Below are 18,033 nucleotides of genomic sequence, written 5' to 3'. Positions count from 1 at the left end.
CCGCTGTTAAAACACAATTTTTTCTGATGTATAAAAATAAGTTGAAGACGAATCATTCCTTCCTGATTCAATTTAATAATTGCCTTATTTGGCATCCCATGTAATGGAATGACCGTATTGCCGATGCTACCTAGAAAAAGTTCTCCACCGTCCCCCAAAACCTTTTGGGAACTTCAGCCAGAGGTGGATGTTTTCTTTGGAAGAAAGGATTTTCTATTTCAACCCAACTTCTTAGACCAGACATGGAGAATTTACGTAGCTGTTGTCACATGTGGAACACAGCCAGCATTAACCTGAAATCCCTGCTTCTCCTTCAGCATAGCTATCAGGCTTCCATGTTTTATTCGGAAGACTTCTCTTTATAATAAATTACGGGAAAACATTCAGTGTTACTTACTTTTTCCAATTATTGATGTCTGTCTTATTGTACCACCGTGTGATGAGGCTTTTCACCTTTTGGTACCCTTGCTCTGACAGTTACCTTCGACAGTAAGATCACTTAGATTATTTGGAAACTCTCAAAGAAAAAAACAACTCTATCGCAAACTATACTTTACATAGTTTTATTGAAAAAGGAACTACAATAATTTAAATACATATATTCGGTAGATTAAAAACCCAGTATGTTTTGACAGATTTATAATTTAGCAAAACACATTTATACAGTCCCAGCACACCTTGGCTGTTACATCCCTAAGCACAGGTTTTCTGATGTCTGGCTCGTCCACCTCCTCCATTAGGCTTTAAGAGGCATCAACACCACTTCCCACCTTTATGCACAAATGTAATGCGCCTTCTCCTTGGCTTCAGTGACTCATCTCCAGGTATTACTTGTGCAGACTGTCTGCTGATGGTTTCACACCGCCGTCACTCTGTCCGTCCTCCTCTGCAGAGTCCTCTGAGCTGTTTACCACGGCAGCGCTGAGCGTATGGAGCTCCTCCAAAACGCTCAGCAGTCGCTCTGTGAAGATACAGACAGGCTGCTGGTCAGACCGGAAGCACCTGTGTAAATGTCATAACTTAAAAAAAAAAAAGGTACGGATTAGGACATTTATTAATACCTGTAGATAGATGGGCTCCTGGGAGGTTTTGTTGATTGCGGTGAGGAAAAGAGTTTTGTCCAGCTGTTGTGTGACTGTGCCTATTGTCTCCTGTCGGCCATCTTTCAATAACCCTGAACTGGGACAAAGTTATTTTTTATAGTGAAGCAAAAATAAAAACATTTCAAATGTTTTTTTGAAATTATTTTTTTTTATTTGTTTCTTACAGAAGCTGAGTCGATGCTCTGCTCCATCCCCTTCGGTTGTTTATTAAATGCTTCAAGCTTCGTCTTGTAAACATCCAAATGTCGGGTTTCTCTCGTCTCATCACGTCTCCTCGCTGCCTCTCTCTGAAACTCCCGCAAAGTCATAACTGCAACAGACAACACAGACATCTCATAAACCACGGGGACAAGCTGGGATATTGCGTCGCTACACACTATGCAAACAAATCCAGTCGTGTTATATCACAGCCTGCATTAAAAATATAACTTCCTTCTCCTACGTTGAGGATGTGTGTGGCCTGAGTACAATACCTGCTTTGGTGTGTTCTCTCCTGGCCACATTGACTTGCACCTCCATCTCTCTCAGTTTCTCTCCACATCGGTTTTCGACCTCGGACACTCTTTCCAGCAAGGCTGAATGAGAAGAAATAATAATAATTTTTAAAAAAGCATAACCCAAACCACCACAACAAAGAGGTCAAAGAAAGGCACCACTGTTTCATGTATAAAACAAACTGTTGGTTGAAAGCATGTCTCCAGTTGACTCCCTGTGATTCCAGCCTTCCCCATCCCCTTAAAATCTGTTATTCATGTCAGCTTCCATGTTACGAGTGTAGCATGGAATCTCGGGTCTCTGCTCCAATCCTTTTTTTTTTTTCAGAGCACAAACATCCATGTATTTAAAAGAAATCTAATGGGACAGAGCATCAAAAAGCAGTGCTTAACTGTGAAAAGAAAAACTTAAAATTGCAAAAAATCTGAGAAGTGTGAGGTGCATTTGCATTCCACCCTCCTAATTCTGATACCCCAAATAAAATACAGTGCAACCAATTGCCAAATCTTACACCATTTTGTCAAATTGTCAAGCTTTATACATGCAATATAAAATGCACTTAATGTGAATAACTCGGTTTTTAAAATTAGATTTAGCTTTTAGAGCTAAAAGGTTGTGAAAACATTTTCTTGAATGAAACATTCTATTCATAGAAAAAAAAGGATTTAGTTTGTGGCCTAATGACAAAGAAATCACTTAAAATAAAAGCTTTCATTTATTAGTGTCGTTCTGTTGAGACATTCATTGCAGGATCTGTATAAAAATATAAAAATACACTGAAAACTTACTCAAACTGTCACTTCTGTTCAAAGTTACTAAGAGCTTCTTAGGAAGCTGTTAGTACAGCCACGTTTCAGGCCTTTGACTTAAACTGACAAATTTGGCAGTGAGAGCATAAATCAGAGCAGCGACCCCATGATAACTGTTTTTACAACAGCCTCCTTATAAACGTGCAAAGAATGGATTAGTCAGTATTTTAATGGGTATTCTGTTTGAAAGGTGAGCTGTAATGGTGAGCTGAGACTGCCACCAATAAATGATTCAAACTCATTATAGCTCTGGCCCCACAATAATAAGTACTGGAAAGAGAAGCGCAGGAAAGATTATTTAAAGAACCCCTGTGGAAACTGAAGAGGGCCTCAGAGAACCAGGAATGTAAGTGATTACTAAAGCAAAACGCACCTAAAGCAGTGCCAACTTTAGTCTCTGGGCCACTTGCTTGCAATAAAAAAAAGTGCAACACAGTGAGAGAACATTCATCCTACATTTGGATTCGATTGTTTTGGGACAGAGGGAGAGTCAAAACGGTGTGTCAGTGAGTCGTATGTAGAGATGTTTGTGGTGACGTTTAGCCGGAGCTCAAGGAGAAATCATGCTGTAGCAGCTAACAAGCAGCCCACAGCTATGTGAATGGAGAATGACCGACTCTTTATAAGTTGGTACGACTCAGGAACCCAATTTAACTGCACCGGAATTCCAGAAAATAATCTGATGCTACCCAATTAACAATCAAACATAATTAGTGTTTCATTTAGACGGATCATAGCTGGAAAAAAACTGGGTTCCCACTGGGTTTATTTCATTTCAATATTCCAGGTTGACTGACCCAAATTTCACTCGGTTTTCTGTCATTCTGAACTCTCGAGCAGAAATGTTTTTATTATGTTTATGTTAAAAAGAATCAGTCATAATGATGTTCTTAAGTGTAGTGTTTTGTTGGGTAGGTTTGGCAACAACTGCATTAGACTGCTGTTTAAGGCAGTGTGGGTCATCGCATGTTTGCCTTCCAAATGGTCATCCAGCCATGCCTGCACATCTGCGTCTCATCCACCAGAGTCCTACTTATTCAGAAACAAGCCTCTGATGCAACCTTCTGAAGTACAAACTAAACCAGCAAGAACCTAAACATTTAAATGGTGGTATGATCATGTAGCTTCAGTACATTTATGGCCTATTAATGATAATTATATTTTTGTTCATATTTGGATAATTTAGCAATAAAAAACTTTTTTTTTTCTCAGAATCAAGTAGGAAACAGGACAGAGATGTTGGGACAGTGATAGTTAGATTTTTGCTTAAAAAGCCTAAATTGCAATAATATATTATGCGTAGCATTTATTTATCATCCTATAAATGACTTAAAATGTTGCTCTTGAGCAACTGCATAAAACAGGAAGAGGGTAGTTTTTACAAAGATACTAATAGTGTTTTCATCACTATATTTTTTTCTTGATAATAAAACAGTTTAAGAAACAAAACTGTAATAATAACAGAATACATAATTGATAGGTTATATGTATAAATTATGACTTGTTAGATTTTATTAGGTTAATCAAGAATAAGTTATTAAATTCATTACCGGTAATAATTTATATAAATTATATATGTATAATTGTCATATATATATATATTCCAGTAGAATATATATTTTGCTGGAAGCATACTACAGACTCTACGAAAACCTTTTAATGCAACCTTTAATGCCAATTAAAACAAAAAACACGACAAACAAAACAAATTTACTCTTTTTATGCATCTATAAACAAAACAAATTTGCATGCATTTTATCAAGTGTATGTTTACTGGTGGATATTTATTTTTGCTTAGGGGACTGGTTCTTATTTTTCAAATCATTGCAGCTGTTTTACAAGAAGCTGCTACTCTAAGCTGCTTCTTAACAAAGAAAATAGTTACTTTTCTTTGATTCTGAAATCAAAGAAGATGAACTATTCCTGACTTTCTGAATCGAATGTGCTATTAAGATTGTAACAAACCCTCAAATTGTTCCACTGCAGCTCCTGATTACCTGGGTCTACATGTGTGACCCCAAGTGTGAAGTACAACCAGAGGAGGAAAAATAAGGGAGAGAAAAAAAAAAGGGCAGTGAAGGATCCTAAAATAGCCGCTGCCTCACCATGCTCGCTTTGCTCTTGCTGGCGAAGCAGTTCACAGCGGAGTCTCTCCAGACTGCCGTTGCTCTCCTCCAGCTGGGCTTGGATCTCCTGCAAGCTTTGCTCAGCCTGCTCCTTAGCAGCCACAGCCAACCTGACCTCCATGCAGCTGTGTTCCCGGTCCTGCTGCTGCTGCCTCACTTTACTCTCATCTGTGAAGGACATAAAAAAAGATATTTTAAAAAATCACATTCATCAGCTAAAATATGGATTCACAGTAAATTATAAATTACATTTTATCAAAAGGGTCTCACATTGTTCTTTTAGGTCGGCCAGGGCTTTCTCGATGAGCTCTGGGGTTCTTCGGAGCTCTTGAGCGAGTTTGTCTCTCTCTTCGCACACCGATCTGTGCTCGATCTTCAAGTTTCTGATGCTGCCAGGCAACAAGAACCAAGATGGACGAGAAAAGGGGTAGAGACTTTAGGCTAAAAGAACCATTAAGAGAAAGTGACTTTCTGTAGGCATTGCTTTGTAAAAAAAAAAAACCCCAACAATGTCTCACAATTCTTTACAACCATGAAATTCAAGAAAAAAACCCTAAAATTTCAAATTCTACCTATCGTTATCCTGTTCCAAATGTTTGGAAGCTTGCTCTACTTTCTTCAGAGCTGTCCTCCTCATGACCAAACCTGCAAAGTAAAACGTGTGATGAACTTTTTCTTCCACATAAACACTACCCACAATAAGCTAATAACAATCAACAACCTCCAGCGCCTCACTACCTTGGATTATCTCCACTCTCCTATTAGAAAAACAAAGTCTCTGTCCACAGCTGCTCAGTCTTGCTTTAGCTGCTTCCACTTCTGCCAGCTTGATTTCAAATTGCTGTTTGAACCTGTAATTCAGGAATTAGCTACATTTAAAAAATTATGTTTGATAAAAACACTTGAGAAATCCTGATGATGTCATTGTACCCTTGAAGAGCCTCAGTGAGCGTTTTACTGTCAGCCTCTACCGTCAGGTTCTGTGACATCAGTTCTGTGTTTTCTTTGTGAGCCTTAGCCAGGTTCTGTTTTAATGTCTAGAATGAAAAAAAACACATCTGTAACAGTATATGCAGGAAAAAATCTGTTAAGGTCACTTTTTTCAGATCTCTTCCATTCTTACAAAGTTTTTGAGCAGTCAGCATCGCGTATCACGATGCTGACTGCGCTTGTGATGAACACACCTTTTCCCGTTTCCTAACTAGACCCAAATGTGTGGTGTGTCATCAGGTTTCACACATCGGCTGCTCTGGTTCTCACCTCATTTTCCACTCTCTCCAAGTCCAGCTCAGCTATTCTATCATGCAGACTGTGCTGAAGCACACTCGCTCGGTGCTGCTCCTGCTGGAGCTGCAGCTCCGTGGATCTCACCTGAAACGAGCAATAACTCCCGTTATCCCCCATTCAAACATTCTGGATTAGACAGATAAAGTTTTACATACTTCTGAGAGAAGTTTGTCCTTCTCTCTTCGTATCTCGATGTCTTTTGAGCGAAGCTGGACGCACAGCTTGAATACTTTCTCCCTCCACAGGTGAAGCACCTGAAGGCCCCCACGTCCACTCTTCATCAGAGGATCTCCTGAGGTCTGCAAGAAACTCAAACATCAATAACTATAGCCAAAGCTCAACATAATTACAATAATTTCAGAGTGTTATTTTATGGTAGAAGGTAGAAGTGTGTTTTAACGACTGACTTCTCCACAGATTTATGTACCATCTGTAAAGATATTTATAGCGCTGTATAAGTAACCTTAACATTTGATTTAACTGTTTCCCTATGACTACAGAGCTGTAGTTCCTTGAACTTCCACCAGTTCAAAGCAAAACTTTGGTCTTTTATGGCTGTAAATTGGTTAAACTGTCACTATGTCCTGACAGTATAATATGAGACAGATAATCTGTGAAAAAAAAATCAAGCTCCTCTGCCTCGTCTCTGTGGGCCAGCAGCCATCTTCAGCAATAAACTGCTTGTTCAGAAACAACCAATCAGAGCCCGGAAGAGGGTCTTAGAACTGTTAATCATCCTCATGTACGCATGACTCAAACCCTCCCCCTGGCTCTCTGCCTGCCATGAAAGCTAAGTAGCATGGCACGGCCACTGATAATGGCGGATAAATGGTTTTCCTGGAACCCTGATGTTTGAATCCATCTACTGACAAATGTTTCCAGGAATTAAATTTTATTGTCAGTGCTTTATTATGCAACAGCGAATCACTGAAGAGCAACTTCCTCTTTAAAAGATGAAAATTTCTTTACACTTAAGATTTTAAGGCATTAAGATATTTTCAAAGCAATGTTTAGCTTAACTACCTGTAATGATGGCATTCAAAACTTAAAATGTTGAAGACGACATATATATATGTATATATATATATATATACACGTAATTTTTACAGCGCAATTCAAGCCAGCTGAGGGAATTGGGGTTTTGTGTTTTTGTCTGACATTGTTCCTGTCCTCACTTAAACTCTCTGTGACCTCCAATGGAAAAATTTGCAAGTTGATGTTTTATTTAGCCTCCCTCCACATTTAGTGGCCCCCCTGAGAAATTTGTGTGAAAAGCTCTGGAATTGAATACATCTTTTATATCACTAGTTTAACCTCACCAAGAAATTTTTAGAAAAGTCCAACTTTTAATTTGAGCATTTTTTTTAGCAGGTAAAAATCTAAAAAACTAATAAAATAAACAAATAAAAAGAAAAGATTTATTATAATTGTTTGTTGTTGGTTTTGTTCTGTTTGTTTTATTACAAAAACATTGCTAACATAATACTACAAGGTGGAAGAATACAGAGAAAGGGCTTTTAAACAGTTCCTCTTTGCACATTCTCTCTAGATTATCCAGAGTCCTGAATCTTTTTTGAAGCTTGAAGGGGAGTTTTAGAAGAACAACTATTTGTGGCACTTGTAATATGATGTATTGTAAACCAAATCAGCTTACTCAAATTAAATGTCAGGGGGAGATTTTGCTGTTGCAAAAAAATACACATTTATCTTTAACCTTTTTACCTGGGGTGCCAAAACATTTTCCTTCACACCTGGATGTGATAGTAAGATTTTCTTTGAAAACATTACAAATGGCTACAGACATGCAGCAAATGCTGCTCAAAGTGTTCAGTTAAAAGGCTTCTGACCTGCATTGCTGGGCAGAGGGGGGGAAAAAACTAAACACTCACACTTTTCACTATCTCCTCTTCTTGGAGGGCAAGAATCTCATTCACAGAGTTAAGCCTGACTGTCAGAAGCTCTGTGGTCGTCTCAAGAGTCGCTTTCTCTTTGCTCAGCCTCTGCAAAATAGACAAGATTAGAACAGAAAAGCTGTGGATTATTGTGATACAAGTGTTGCTGCATAAATTAGGTTTTCACTTGCTTAGTTACTACTTCTTTTAATAATGTGAGAAGAGAAAATAAAAGTGTCACGCAGCAACATCGCGGAGGTTCATTCGATCAGTATAGTTTAGATTCTCTTCACCTCAACAGCTTCATTTAATCGCTTTCTCTCTCCTTCCTCGGGGGCGAGCTGGCCGATGTAATTTCTGAGGCTGTGCAGTGTTGCAGATTGTGTCTCAAAGGCTTGTCCCATTTGGCTGAAATATAAGCAACATTATCAGACAAAGAGGAAAACAAGGGAAACTCGCTACAAAGTGCTTTAGATGCTTTGCTCCATTTTGCTTTAAATTAATTGTGGGACCTTAAATGTTCTCTCAGCCCGTCTCTCTCTGTAGCTACCTCCATCAGAGCATTTTTCAGCTGCAGCACTTCAGCGGTCAGTGACTGAAGTCTGTCCTGCAGGTCATTGTTTGCTTTTCTGGCTGCACCCAGCTCTGCACAATGGGATACATTCAACTGCTGAAGCTGAGCGAAAGAGAGGAGAGAGGCAAACAAGGAGAATTTTAGGGCACCAACAAATAATGATGCAATAGCTTAAGGTGAAGGTTTCACTCCACTTGCTTCACCGTTTCAGCTCAGCTGAGTTGATGCCACCTAATGAGCATTTGCTAGTCATGTAGCATTTGCCTAAAAGGAAGATCATTACAATTTGGATATAAAAAGTTTAGGATTATGACTGTTTATAGTTCCTAAACAAAAGAAAGATTAATGTCATACCTCCAGTTCATGTTTCTTCTTCAATTCTTCACTTTGCTCCATCAGTCTGAGACCGTGCTGTTTGGCCTCCTCTTCAGCCAGCAACCGGCTCATTTCGGCCTTAAGAGCGAGCTCCCTGGATAACTCCTCGTTCCTCTCTGCATCTCTCCTTAGCTCACTGGACTCTATTTGCAGTTTTTCAACCTGCAAAAACGATTTCAGCTCAAACAACAGAGCAAAACAACAAAAACACCCTTAATTTCTGAGTCTTGTCATGTTAAAACCTGCTAAATTAAAGGTCACCGTAGGCTATTAGTAAGACTGAAAGCTGTATTAAAAGCGCAAAGTGTCTTGCAAAGATGAGTGTTACAAGATGAGCGTAACTCCCAGGTGGCTGTTGTCTGCTGGAGTGTCGAAATGAAATGTTTTGTCAGTCAACATCATTACCTGTAAGCTCATTTCCTCCTTCTGCTTACTGCTGAGACTGAGCTCCTCTCTGAGTCGGTCGAGTTCAATCTTAGCCTTTGACAGTTCTCCATGCATCATTTCCATCTCCTGCCTCTGTCTGCTCCCACATTAAGTTGATTGAAAAGAAAATATATATTTACGGCTCATAGTTGATAAATGTGCAAGTTCAAAAGTGTCACAATCCAACAAAAACAGATTAATTATAATAATTCTTACAGTTAATAATTAAAATAACATTTTGAATAAATAAACATGTCAATATTTAATTAAATATGCAATTAAAATGAGAAATAAATAAAATTTTTAATGTAACTGTAACTCTATGTAAAAGTATAGACACTGGCTGGTCAAAAGTATTCACAATGACTGATCATTTTATTAAAGCGGCTGTATAATGTATTTTCCTGACACATAATGCCATTTTATAGCACAATCAAGTAACTGTTAAATTCAGTTTTTTAAAAAAAGCAATATATAAAATGAAATTTGAGGTGTTGAAACTGGGGTTGTCTCTTTAAGAAACTCCTACTTTTTCTGAAACTCCGCCTTGAGGAAGTCATCACAACAGCTCTCCTCTGTTATCAACCCTTTAAAAAAGTTTTTACCAGCATTTCACTGAGAAGTAGGTTGTCTAATTAGCTCAGCAGATGTGCAGTTCCAGCAGGTGTTTGCTAATTGCTGCTGGCTAGTCTGAAGGAGCTGAATGGGGGGAGTCACAGAGGAGGACCGCATTGTGAGGCGGAACCTCGGGAGCTTGGAAATTGAGGCTCTGAGGAGGAGCTGCATCTCTAAGGCGGCACTAGATCCACCATGGCGTTTTGCACAGCACCATGGTGCTTTGTGAATGGCTGAACAGCTAATTGTGTAAACAGGTGTGTGTAATAAGGTGGTTGGTTATTTTATAATTATTTAAATTTGTACAACTTAGTTTTTTACTGGGATGTAGCACACAACAAACCTACTTTAGTCAATTAGGAGCTAATTGGCTAAATGGCATAGCAACCTCACTTTTGACCAATCATCTTGATTGGAACAGTTTTAGCCCCGCCCACTGACTTTAAATTCAGAGGACTGGCAGATTAAATGAACTTGTTCATGTGCTGCATGAAATATTTAATTTACTAGGGATACTACTTGCGTGCTATTTGCAACTAAAATAAAATTAATATAAACTTGACACACTATTTTGCAATTACTTTTTACTTACAAACAATTTATGACACATAAGAATCTATTGCTTTATTTATTAATCGAATTGTGGCACTTTTGACTCTCCCTAAAGTCGAACAAATATAAAACTAAACTACGACAACATTTAATTGCACAACATGAACTGTTCGGATACCTGCTCAAAGTGACGTCCTTGTCTCTCAGTTCTTCCCTGTACCTCTCTGATGTTTCCTTTAAGGCCTCCACTTGACCCTTTGACCTCTCAGCTTCGGTCTTGAGCTTCTCTGCCTCCCGTAGCCACTCTGAATCCCATCGAGACCACTGTTCACTCCACTCTCTAGAAATGCATTAGAAGAGAGTATAACATCCAACCCACCTGTGCTTATTTTATGGCTGAGAATATTTCAAAGAAACACAATGGAAATACCTAGTTCCAACATCTGACAGGGGATCTGCAGACATCCTTCCTCTTCTGCTGTTTCCTTGTAGCATCATGATTCTCTGATTTTCCTTCTTCATCTCAAAAATTTCCTGCTGGTTCGGTGTGATGGTGAGCCATGGTTTGACAATGCTGGGAGCCCCTGGTGGTGTTCTTGTTATTGCTTGGTTCACCCAGCGCATGTGTGGAGGATGTGGTTGGGATGTTGATCCTGAGGCTGTCTGTGCTTCAGTAGATGGGACAGTCGATGCAAAATGTGACGGAGGCACAAGATCCTCCTGAATATTCCCTAAATTAAGTTACACAAAGTATAATAAACATGCATTAATGAGCAGTGCAAACCATCACTAAGTGTTCCTTGTCTTTCAAAGCAAAACCTGATCAAATCCACAGCTGTTCAAGATGCTGTCTCATATTCTCACATTAACCAGAATATACTAACAGGGTTTTCAAAGAGTACACAGGACAAAAAGCTGCTAATTTTGCTTTGTGTGGATTTCAGTAGATGGCATCCTAAGGGGCATCAACATAGTGGATTGAAGCTGTACGAAACATTGGACTTCTAAAACAATCTAAAGTGTTTTTATAGCAGCTTGACCTGAAATGATTACTGAAAATTTCTAGACAATAAAATCTGCCAATTCCAGTCTGAACTTGTTCTCTTCACAAACTGCTCTACTGTAAAAGGTTTCTGTAAAAAGTGTAATTTAAAACCACTGAGATGGACCCATATAAATTGTAAAAATTTACTGAATAAGTTTATTTTATTTATTTTTAGCTTACTTTAAAAATTAAATATGATAACTCTAACTTTGTCAACTCAAATGTGTGCTTTTATGTGTGGCTTCAATTATTTTAGACCCAGGATTCGTAACTTTGACACTAACAATACATGGTAGGTTCAAAAAACTAGAATCAGTATGGAAATTTCCGTTTTCCATTCAAACCTTGTTACATACTTGAATGGAAACTTTTTTACGACTAAGTAAGTGATAGGAAATAACATAGGAACATTTCGATTTTAACTGCCTAACTTTACAGTAAGCCAGTTTCAGACGCAGATTAACTGACAGTGTTATTGTGATGCTTCATGGGGCTTGTAGTTTTGTCACAGAGTAAAACAAGGTACATTTCTATGACTAAGCTTAAATGATTAAACAGCCAAGAAAATAATAGATCGACAGCTAAATCAACAGATATACAGAAGCAATGATTGAGCAAATGTACAAAATTAAGACTAACACAAATACTATTCAAGACATAGTATTGAAAAAGCTGGCCATCATAGTAATAAATTGAGATTTTTAAATTTAAAACCTTCAAAGCTGTTATATTTTCTAAAATCCAAACACCGTTCATACACTTGGTTCAAACAGCAGCAGTAGTTCAGAGTGCAAATAAACATCTTTGAAGGACGAATGTGAGTGAAAGCATGCAAATATAAAATGTTATATTTAAAAAAATATTTTTTTTAAATAACTGAACAATTGACTTATCATTCACGTGATGTCACTAGAGGCATGTTTGCATTGAAGCACTTTAAAGGCTGGGGTGGGTTTTATCGAGACTAAATAATTTATGAACAAAACGATACAAAATCTGACTGTGACATGATGTTTTTAAGAGATGCATATTAAAAACAGGCATGTAGGGTAGATAGGACCTTCTCTTGGGAGTTAGTAGGAAAAGCTAAACCGAGATTAATCTAATATGAAGTTGAAATAAAGTTATACGGAACATACTTGGTGTAGTGAAGTCAGTTGGCACTATAAGCCTCTCCTTTCCGAAAATGTGCTTTTCCATGTGCAACAGGAGACTGAAAATCCTACAGAAAAAAGAGACTCTGTTGGAGTTAAGGCGAATGTTGCTCTTTTACTCTTCCGTCGTGTTACATCAGTCCTCGTTGCCGTAGTAACGAGTTATAGCATACTAGAGCTGACCGTTAGCATTATATTTTAACTGTAGCTTTACTTTACGCTCAAAACACACTTGACATGAGGACGTTTGTTTAGCAGCATGTCTTAATATTTGAACAAACAACGTTCAAATGCTTCTTCAGCAACAAGCGCAGTGCATCACGGGAAAGTGGAAGGAAGTTACCCAGAAGTAACTTCGGGTGTTCCTTTTCCCTAAGTACTGTCTCGCAGGTTTTAGCCTCCCAGTAGCTGAAGCGCTTGACTGTCATAGTTCTCACAGGTACTGGTAGCGCAGTTTGGACTTTGCGTATTTATTTTGCGCTTGGTAAGCATAAAAGTTTATATAGAGCTTAGCAACATCAGAACCAGGAAAGATTAGCTATTCAAACACATTGGTGCATTAGCACATGCTTTTAAAGGAAAGGCGGAAAAAACGTCAAGAATGCAATAAAAGTCCTTTTTATTATTATTTGTAACTTTTAAAATTGTATTCATTCATAATGCAATTCAAATCAATTAAAACATTTTATATAATACAATCGAAATGTTGGGCAATTTTGAAGTAATTCCAATTCAAAAATAACCAAAATCATAAAAAAGAATTCCGATGCATTTTCTTTAAAAACCCACTGTGAATGATGTAAGCTGAATGTATTTGGTGAGAATCGCTGAATAATTTGAAGTAAATTGCAGAAATGTAATGAAATGTAAGAATTGGACAAAATGCAAATAGAAAAACTGTTGAAGAGGAGCGAAAATTTTCAGCAGAACACTGCTGCCAAATCTATACTCACAGGAGAAAATAAGATAAAATTAGGTAAAAAGCTAATGCTGGCTGAAATACTAATGATAGCATGTAGGCTATCTCTAGGAAGTTGACCTACAGTAAACTACACATGGTGTGAAAAAAAAACAATGTAAAAGCTAAAATTAGCTAAAATGGTAAAACTAGCTAAAATACTGATGATAGTACCTAGACTACACTAGCATGTTGACCTACTGTGATGTATTTAATGCCGTGTGAACAAACCCATGTAAAAGCTGAAATTAGCTGATTGCTAACACTAGCTAAAAAAACTAATGATAGCATCTAAGCTAGCAGTAGCATGTTGTGATCTGGCACATGCCAATTAAGTGACTTATATGACGTAATCGTTAGCACTCTGGTCTTTGAATCTAGTGATCAGAATTCAAGTCTCAATAGGATTTTCAGGTATTGCTCCTAAAAGTTTACACAAAGTAACATTTTTCATACAGTAGCTGTTCTTAGTCTTAATTTATGGACTCTAGATATCAGACAGCAAGAGAGTTTTGACACTTTGTTCATCTACAAGTTACTGTGCTCTGTGAGAGAATCATATGCCTTATAGCATGCTCTGTTAGATTAATATTTGGCATTGTCTACAGCCCATGCTAAAATTAGCCTTTGACAAATTTTGGACCCTCTTCCAGGAACTATCTAATTGTCATATTAAATAGGTGATGTCTAGTCTTACATTTCCTTTGGGTTGTAAGCAATTTACAATTTATGTAGAAACATTTTTGATTTAAGCCACATGGTTCTCTGATTCTATGCGGCAACAGTCTTCAAGAAATACTGACTTCTTTCGATCGTATTATTGCTCCTTTTCTGGGAATGTTCCAACAACCAAACCATTTCTGCCGTACAGACACAAAGCAGGAAGGGATAGCAAAGAGCTATCTTTGTTGTAGGGTTTAACATTTGAATGCAAAAACGTATAAAGCTGTTTTCTGCTTTTAATAAGTTTTATGATTCAATTTTGAGTGCTGTTAGGACTCAAAATTGAATCCTAATTTTGAGTCCTAACAGCACTCAAAAGTCCTAACAGCACTATTGAGCTCTGAATTTATTTACATATTTGGTATCTATACCCATTGACTGTTTTTATGCCTTAAATTGTAAATACATCTCCCTCTGACTAAAAGATCAAAATCCACTCTTCATATGAACAGGAAATACGTGTATCTTGTGCTTTATATTTTCCTCAGGCAACAACAGTAACCATTTCTATCTGCACTTACTAACAGTATATCCTGTTCCCCACCGCTGCCATGACCCACTTTCCCCCTGGGGGTTCATTAAAGTTTAATCAAATCTAATCTATTTATGCTTTATTCAAGGGACAAAGAGACATTTTAGTTCAACTCATTTACATAGCTGATCACATATAGATACAAGAGAGAGCAAAAGAGCAGATGCAACTAATGAATAATTACCTTTAATAAAAACAAAGTATTGGGAATCATAAAGAGAGATTAGGGGTGGCATAAAGGCTGTGTATCTTATATGATTTAGTAATGAAGTACAGCACAAGAGGTGCTTACTGAACACAGTAGGAGTGCTGGAAATGTTAATATGCACCTTTGAACTAAAGCTGTATCCCTCTGGCACAGGGCTCTCTGCAGAAGGTCCTGAAGTACAAAGCAGAGGAATAAAAGATTTAGAATGAGCCATCAGGAACAGAGTGAATAAGATCTCTCACTCATCAAAATCAGGCCTTCTGCTGAGGACAAACCATAGCTGATTGGAGCATCCTGATAAAGCCAAACATCAGATAGTGAACTGTCAACAAAAATATTCACTTCTATAGATCTGAAATCAGAATATCTCATCAGACAGCTGATTGTGATTTACTTCATGTGACCATGAGTCTCTTTCATTTTTATGACAGGTTTTGAGAAAGCAATGTTTACAGTTCTTTTTTAAAATTCTGTTTTAACTGTCAGCTCTATTTATTAGCCTAACAATTATTGTACAATGCCAAAATAAACACAATATAAATATGTTCTTACATAAAATGTTCCATAAGTCATGCCATACGTGACTGTATAGGAAAAATCCCAAATAAAAACTATTAATAAAGAAATCAATGCTCCAAAATGTGGTGTACATAGGCTAAAAAAAGGTTTCTTGATTGGAAAGTCACATCTTCCTTTAACTGTACCAAATCAGTGATAAAACTATAAATTAGTATTGGAATACAGCTTTAATAGATACATGTCTTTATTCATATAACAAAAATCCTACGTCCTCAATTCAGCTTACATATTTTCTCTCATTTCTATGTTTCAAAAGAAAAAGGCTGCCAGAAAAACTTGTTATTCCAATGGAGTCCCACCTTTACTGTGTTCTCTGTGTGGAACCTGGAGACACCCTAAGCAGATCTCCTAACACCAGGAGGTTGTTTCCAGTTTGATGGAAGAAGTCTTCAAGTTCCAAATGTGAGTAAAGAAACATCACATTTGCAGAAATGCAAATGTTTTCATGGCACAGTAAGACGGCACAGTAGTTCCCCTTTTTGTTGCAAAAAGGGGAACTACATTTTACGAGTGCAACAGAAAAATTTTAAATAGTGGAAAGGAAAATGGTTTATGAAATTAAAAATAGAAATCTAAATAGTGCACATGCGTAATCTGACAGACACTTTCTCAATACTTGTAGAATCACCTGTTTTGATTTATGCGTATAAGCTCTGCACATATTCAAATCAACTTTTGGTCAATTCGTCTTTGCCTTACAGCTCAAGCTCTATCTTTGAACACCCATTTTCAAGTCAGATTATTGATCGTATTTAGGAATATAACCATTATTTAATCTATTACGTGAAAACATTTCAATCTAAACTATTCCATCGTAGCTCTAAACGCTTTTAACCTCAACAACATTGTCTTAAGTCTTGTGCAACCACCAAAAGATTTTTCTTCAAAGGTTGTCCTGCCTTTAACTCCATCCATCTTCCTATTACCTTTATCCTGGTTAAATGTCCTTGCTGAATCCGTCCAAAGTCCCTGACACCCAACTCGTCACTTCACCCTTTCACCACAGCATGCTCCCAACGCTGGTTTTGATTTATTGTGATTGTACGATTAACTCTATTTGATGACGCTTAATCAGCCTGTTATTGCTGAGAGAAGCAATAATAATGCTTCTCTCAGCTCCAAGATGAAAGCCTTTCCCCAACAAGAACAACATAAAAGTCTATTTTGTGCTGTTTAGCAATAAAATTGAACTAATTAATGCAACTGGAGGTAGCCCAAATCCCTTTAAGTTATTCTTTTTTTAAGAGCCATATATTTGTGTTTGCGGGGCTTTCATTTCAGTGCTGTACAATCCCAGCTATAAAGTATATTGCCAAAAAATAAATCAACTGCAGGGGATTTTCAAAAACGTTCTATCAAAATAAATTAAAAATATATATTGCGATAAACTTTTACTTTGTTTTGTTTTTTTCCAACCTTACCATCTTCACTTTCTAGATGCCTCAAATGCATTTCTGCTGGCAAGAATAAAGATGGGGCTTCTTATGGATCTCTCTTAACAATGGCTTTCTTCTTGAAAGCCATATTTTTTTAATTGCGTGACTAATAGTTTTCATCTTCACCGACCTGAGCTGTGGATCTGTGCAGGTCCTCCCGAGTTACAATGGGAACCTTGGCAAGGTCAGTCAGTTTAAGTGAACAGCTGTATCTTTGTAGATTTACAGTTTATTACTCTTTAACCTTTTATTGGAACTGAGTCTCTGACCCATCTGTTGTACTCCATGGTTTTTATCAGCTGGATTTATACTGAAACTATGTCACACATATGGGCTTTATTTGTCTCAAGCAATGCAACAAAACTACACAGATATTTCCAGTGGTGACAAAACTTTAGCAAGCTCACAAAGTCTTAATAGTTTCACAGAGTGTCATGTTCCGTGTTTTTCCTGTGTATTTATTTCGAGTTTCTGTGTCTCTGAGTTTCCATGTTGTCCTGTCTTCCCCTTGATTGGCCCCAGGTGTTTTTCGTCCCCGTAATTACCTCCTGTGTATTTAATGTCGCCTGTGTTTCTGCGTTTTTGTCGGGTCCTCGTCTCGTTTGGCGTCTTGTCTGAGGTTGTGCTCAGTCCATGCATGTCTCCTTGTCGCTACCTGTGAAGAGCCCTGGTTTCCGCTCTGCAGTGCTGCCTTGGTTGTTGGACTACAATTTTGGATCGTTTCTGTCATTAAATATTCTTTATTTCACTTACCTGGATCTCCTGGCGTCTGCCTCACCACCTACACCGCACCGTTCATGACACAGAGAAGTCTCAAATGCTTGTGAAAACATCGCAACAGTCGTCATGGTTTGATCAGTCTCTGTTATTTTGACACTTTAAAAGAGTGTTTAAATTATTAACTGCTACTGGGAGCTTATTGCGTTTCATTAGGAAAGAAAACTTCAAAACAAAGCACACTGGCTGTGTTAGCCAACCCTTTGGTCACGGAAGCTGCTTTTCTTTATCCCCAATCAAGCTGATTCAGCCTACACTTAGGGTTTGTGTGGAGAAAGTGTCAATGACTGCAAATATGTGGACCGGAAAGTGTGTCTTTAATTAAAATGTCTCAGTATGCAAATTAACTTGGACCCTTTATATGTGA

At 37.7% G+C, this 18,033-nt stretch overlaps 1 protein-coding gene across 3 annotated transcripts; it reads right to left on the bottom strand.

The window, feature by feature from the left end:
* Positions 1-547: 547 nt before the first annotated feature.
* Positions 548-12,771, bottom strand: cchcr1 (coiled-coil alpha-helical rod protein 1). Of its 3 annotated transcripts, none has more exons than XM_032577367.1 (19): positions 12,439-12,771; positions 10,685-10,985; positions 10,433-10,594; positions 9,067-9,184; positions 8,641-8,823; positions 8,225-8,388; positions 8,006-8,120; positions 7,710-7,820; positions 5,976-6,119; positions 5,794-5,904; positions 5,464-5,570; positions 5,272-5,384; positions 5,106-5,178; positions 4,804-4,922; positions 4,513-4,701; positions 1,577-1,678; positions 1,268-1,413; positions 1,062-1,179; positions 548-961 (listed from the first exon to the last, which is right to left on the bottom strand). In XM_032577367.1, the coding sequence occupies exons 1-19, from the start codon at positions 12,497-12,499 to the stop codon at positions 828-830; spliced, it is 2,571 nt and encodes an 856-aa protein (XP_032433258.1). In that variant the 5' UTR covers positions 12,500-12,771; the 3' UTR covers positions 548-827. The 3 variants fall into 3 exon arrangements, 2 of the variants coding, with proteins under 2 accessions (XP_032433258.1, XP_032433259.1); XM_032577368.1 differs by having other exon boundaries at positions 10,685-10,922; XR_004341051.1 differs by having other exon boundaries at positions 951-961; positions 1,062-1,174.
* Positions 12,772-18,033: the final 5,262 nt, after the last annotated feature.

The sequence above is a fragment of the Xiphophorus hellerii genome, chromosome 11, assembly GCF_003331165.1.
Source record: "Xiphophorus hellerii strain 12219 chromosome 11, Xiphophorus_hellerii-4.1, whole genome shotgun sequence".
Classification (NCBI taxonomy): domain Eukaryota; kingdom Metazoa; phylum Chordata; class Actinopteri; order Cyprinodontiformes; family Poeciliidae; genus Xiphophorus; species Xiphophorus hellerii.
This window is presented reverse-complemented; position numbering and strand designations above follow the sequence as displayed.

What these genes read in the sequence shown, in the direction of transcription:
- cchcr1 (XM_032577367.1), bottom strand. Translation starts at nt 12,499, where the DNA reads ATGGAAAAGCACATTTTCGGAAAGGAGAGGCTTATAGTGCCAACTGAC. An exon ending in TGGAGAGAGTGGAAAATGAG is followed by an intron (nt 5,571 to 5,793) that starts GTGAGAACCAGA and finishes TTTTCATTCTAG; the next exon opens with ACATTAAAACAGAACCTGGC. An exon ending in CTCACTGAGGCTCTTCAAGG is followed by an intron (nt 5,385 to 5,463) that starts GTACAATGACAT and finishes CCTGAATTACAG; the next exon opens with GTTCAAACAGCAATTTGAAA.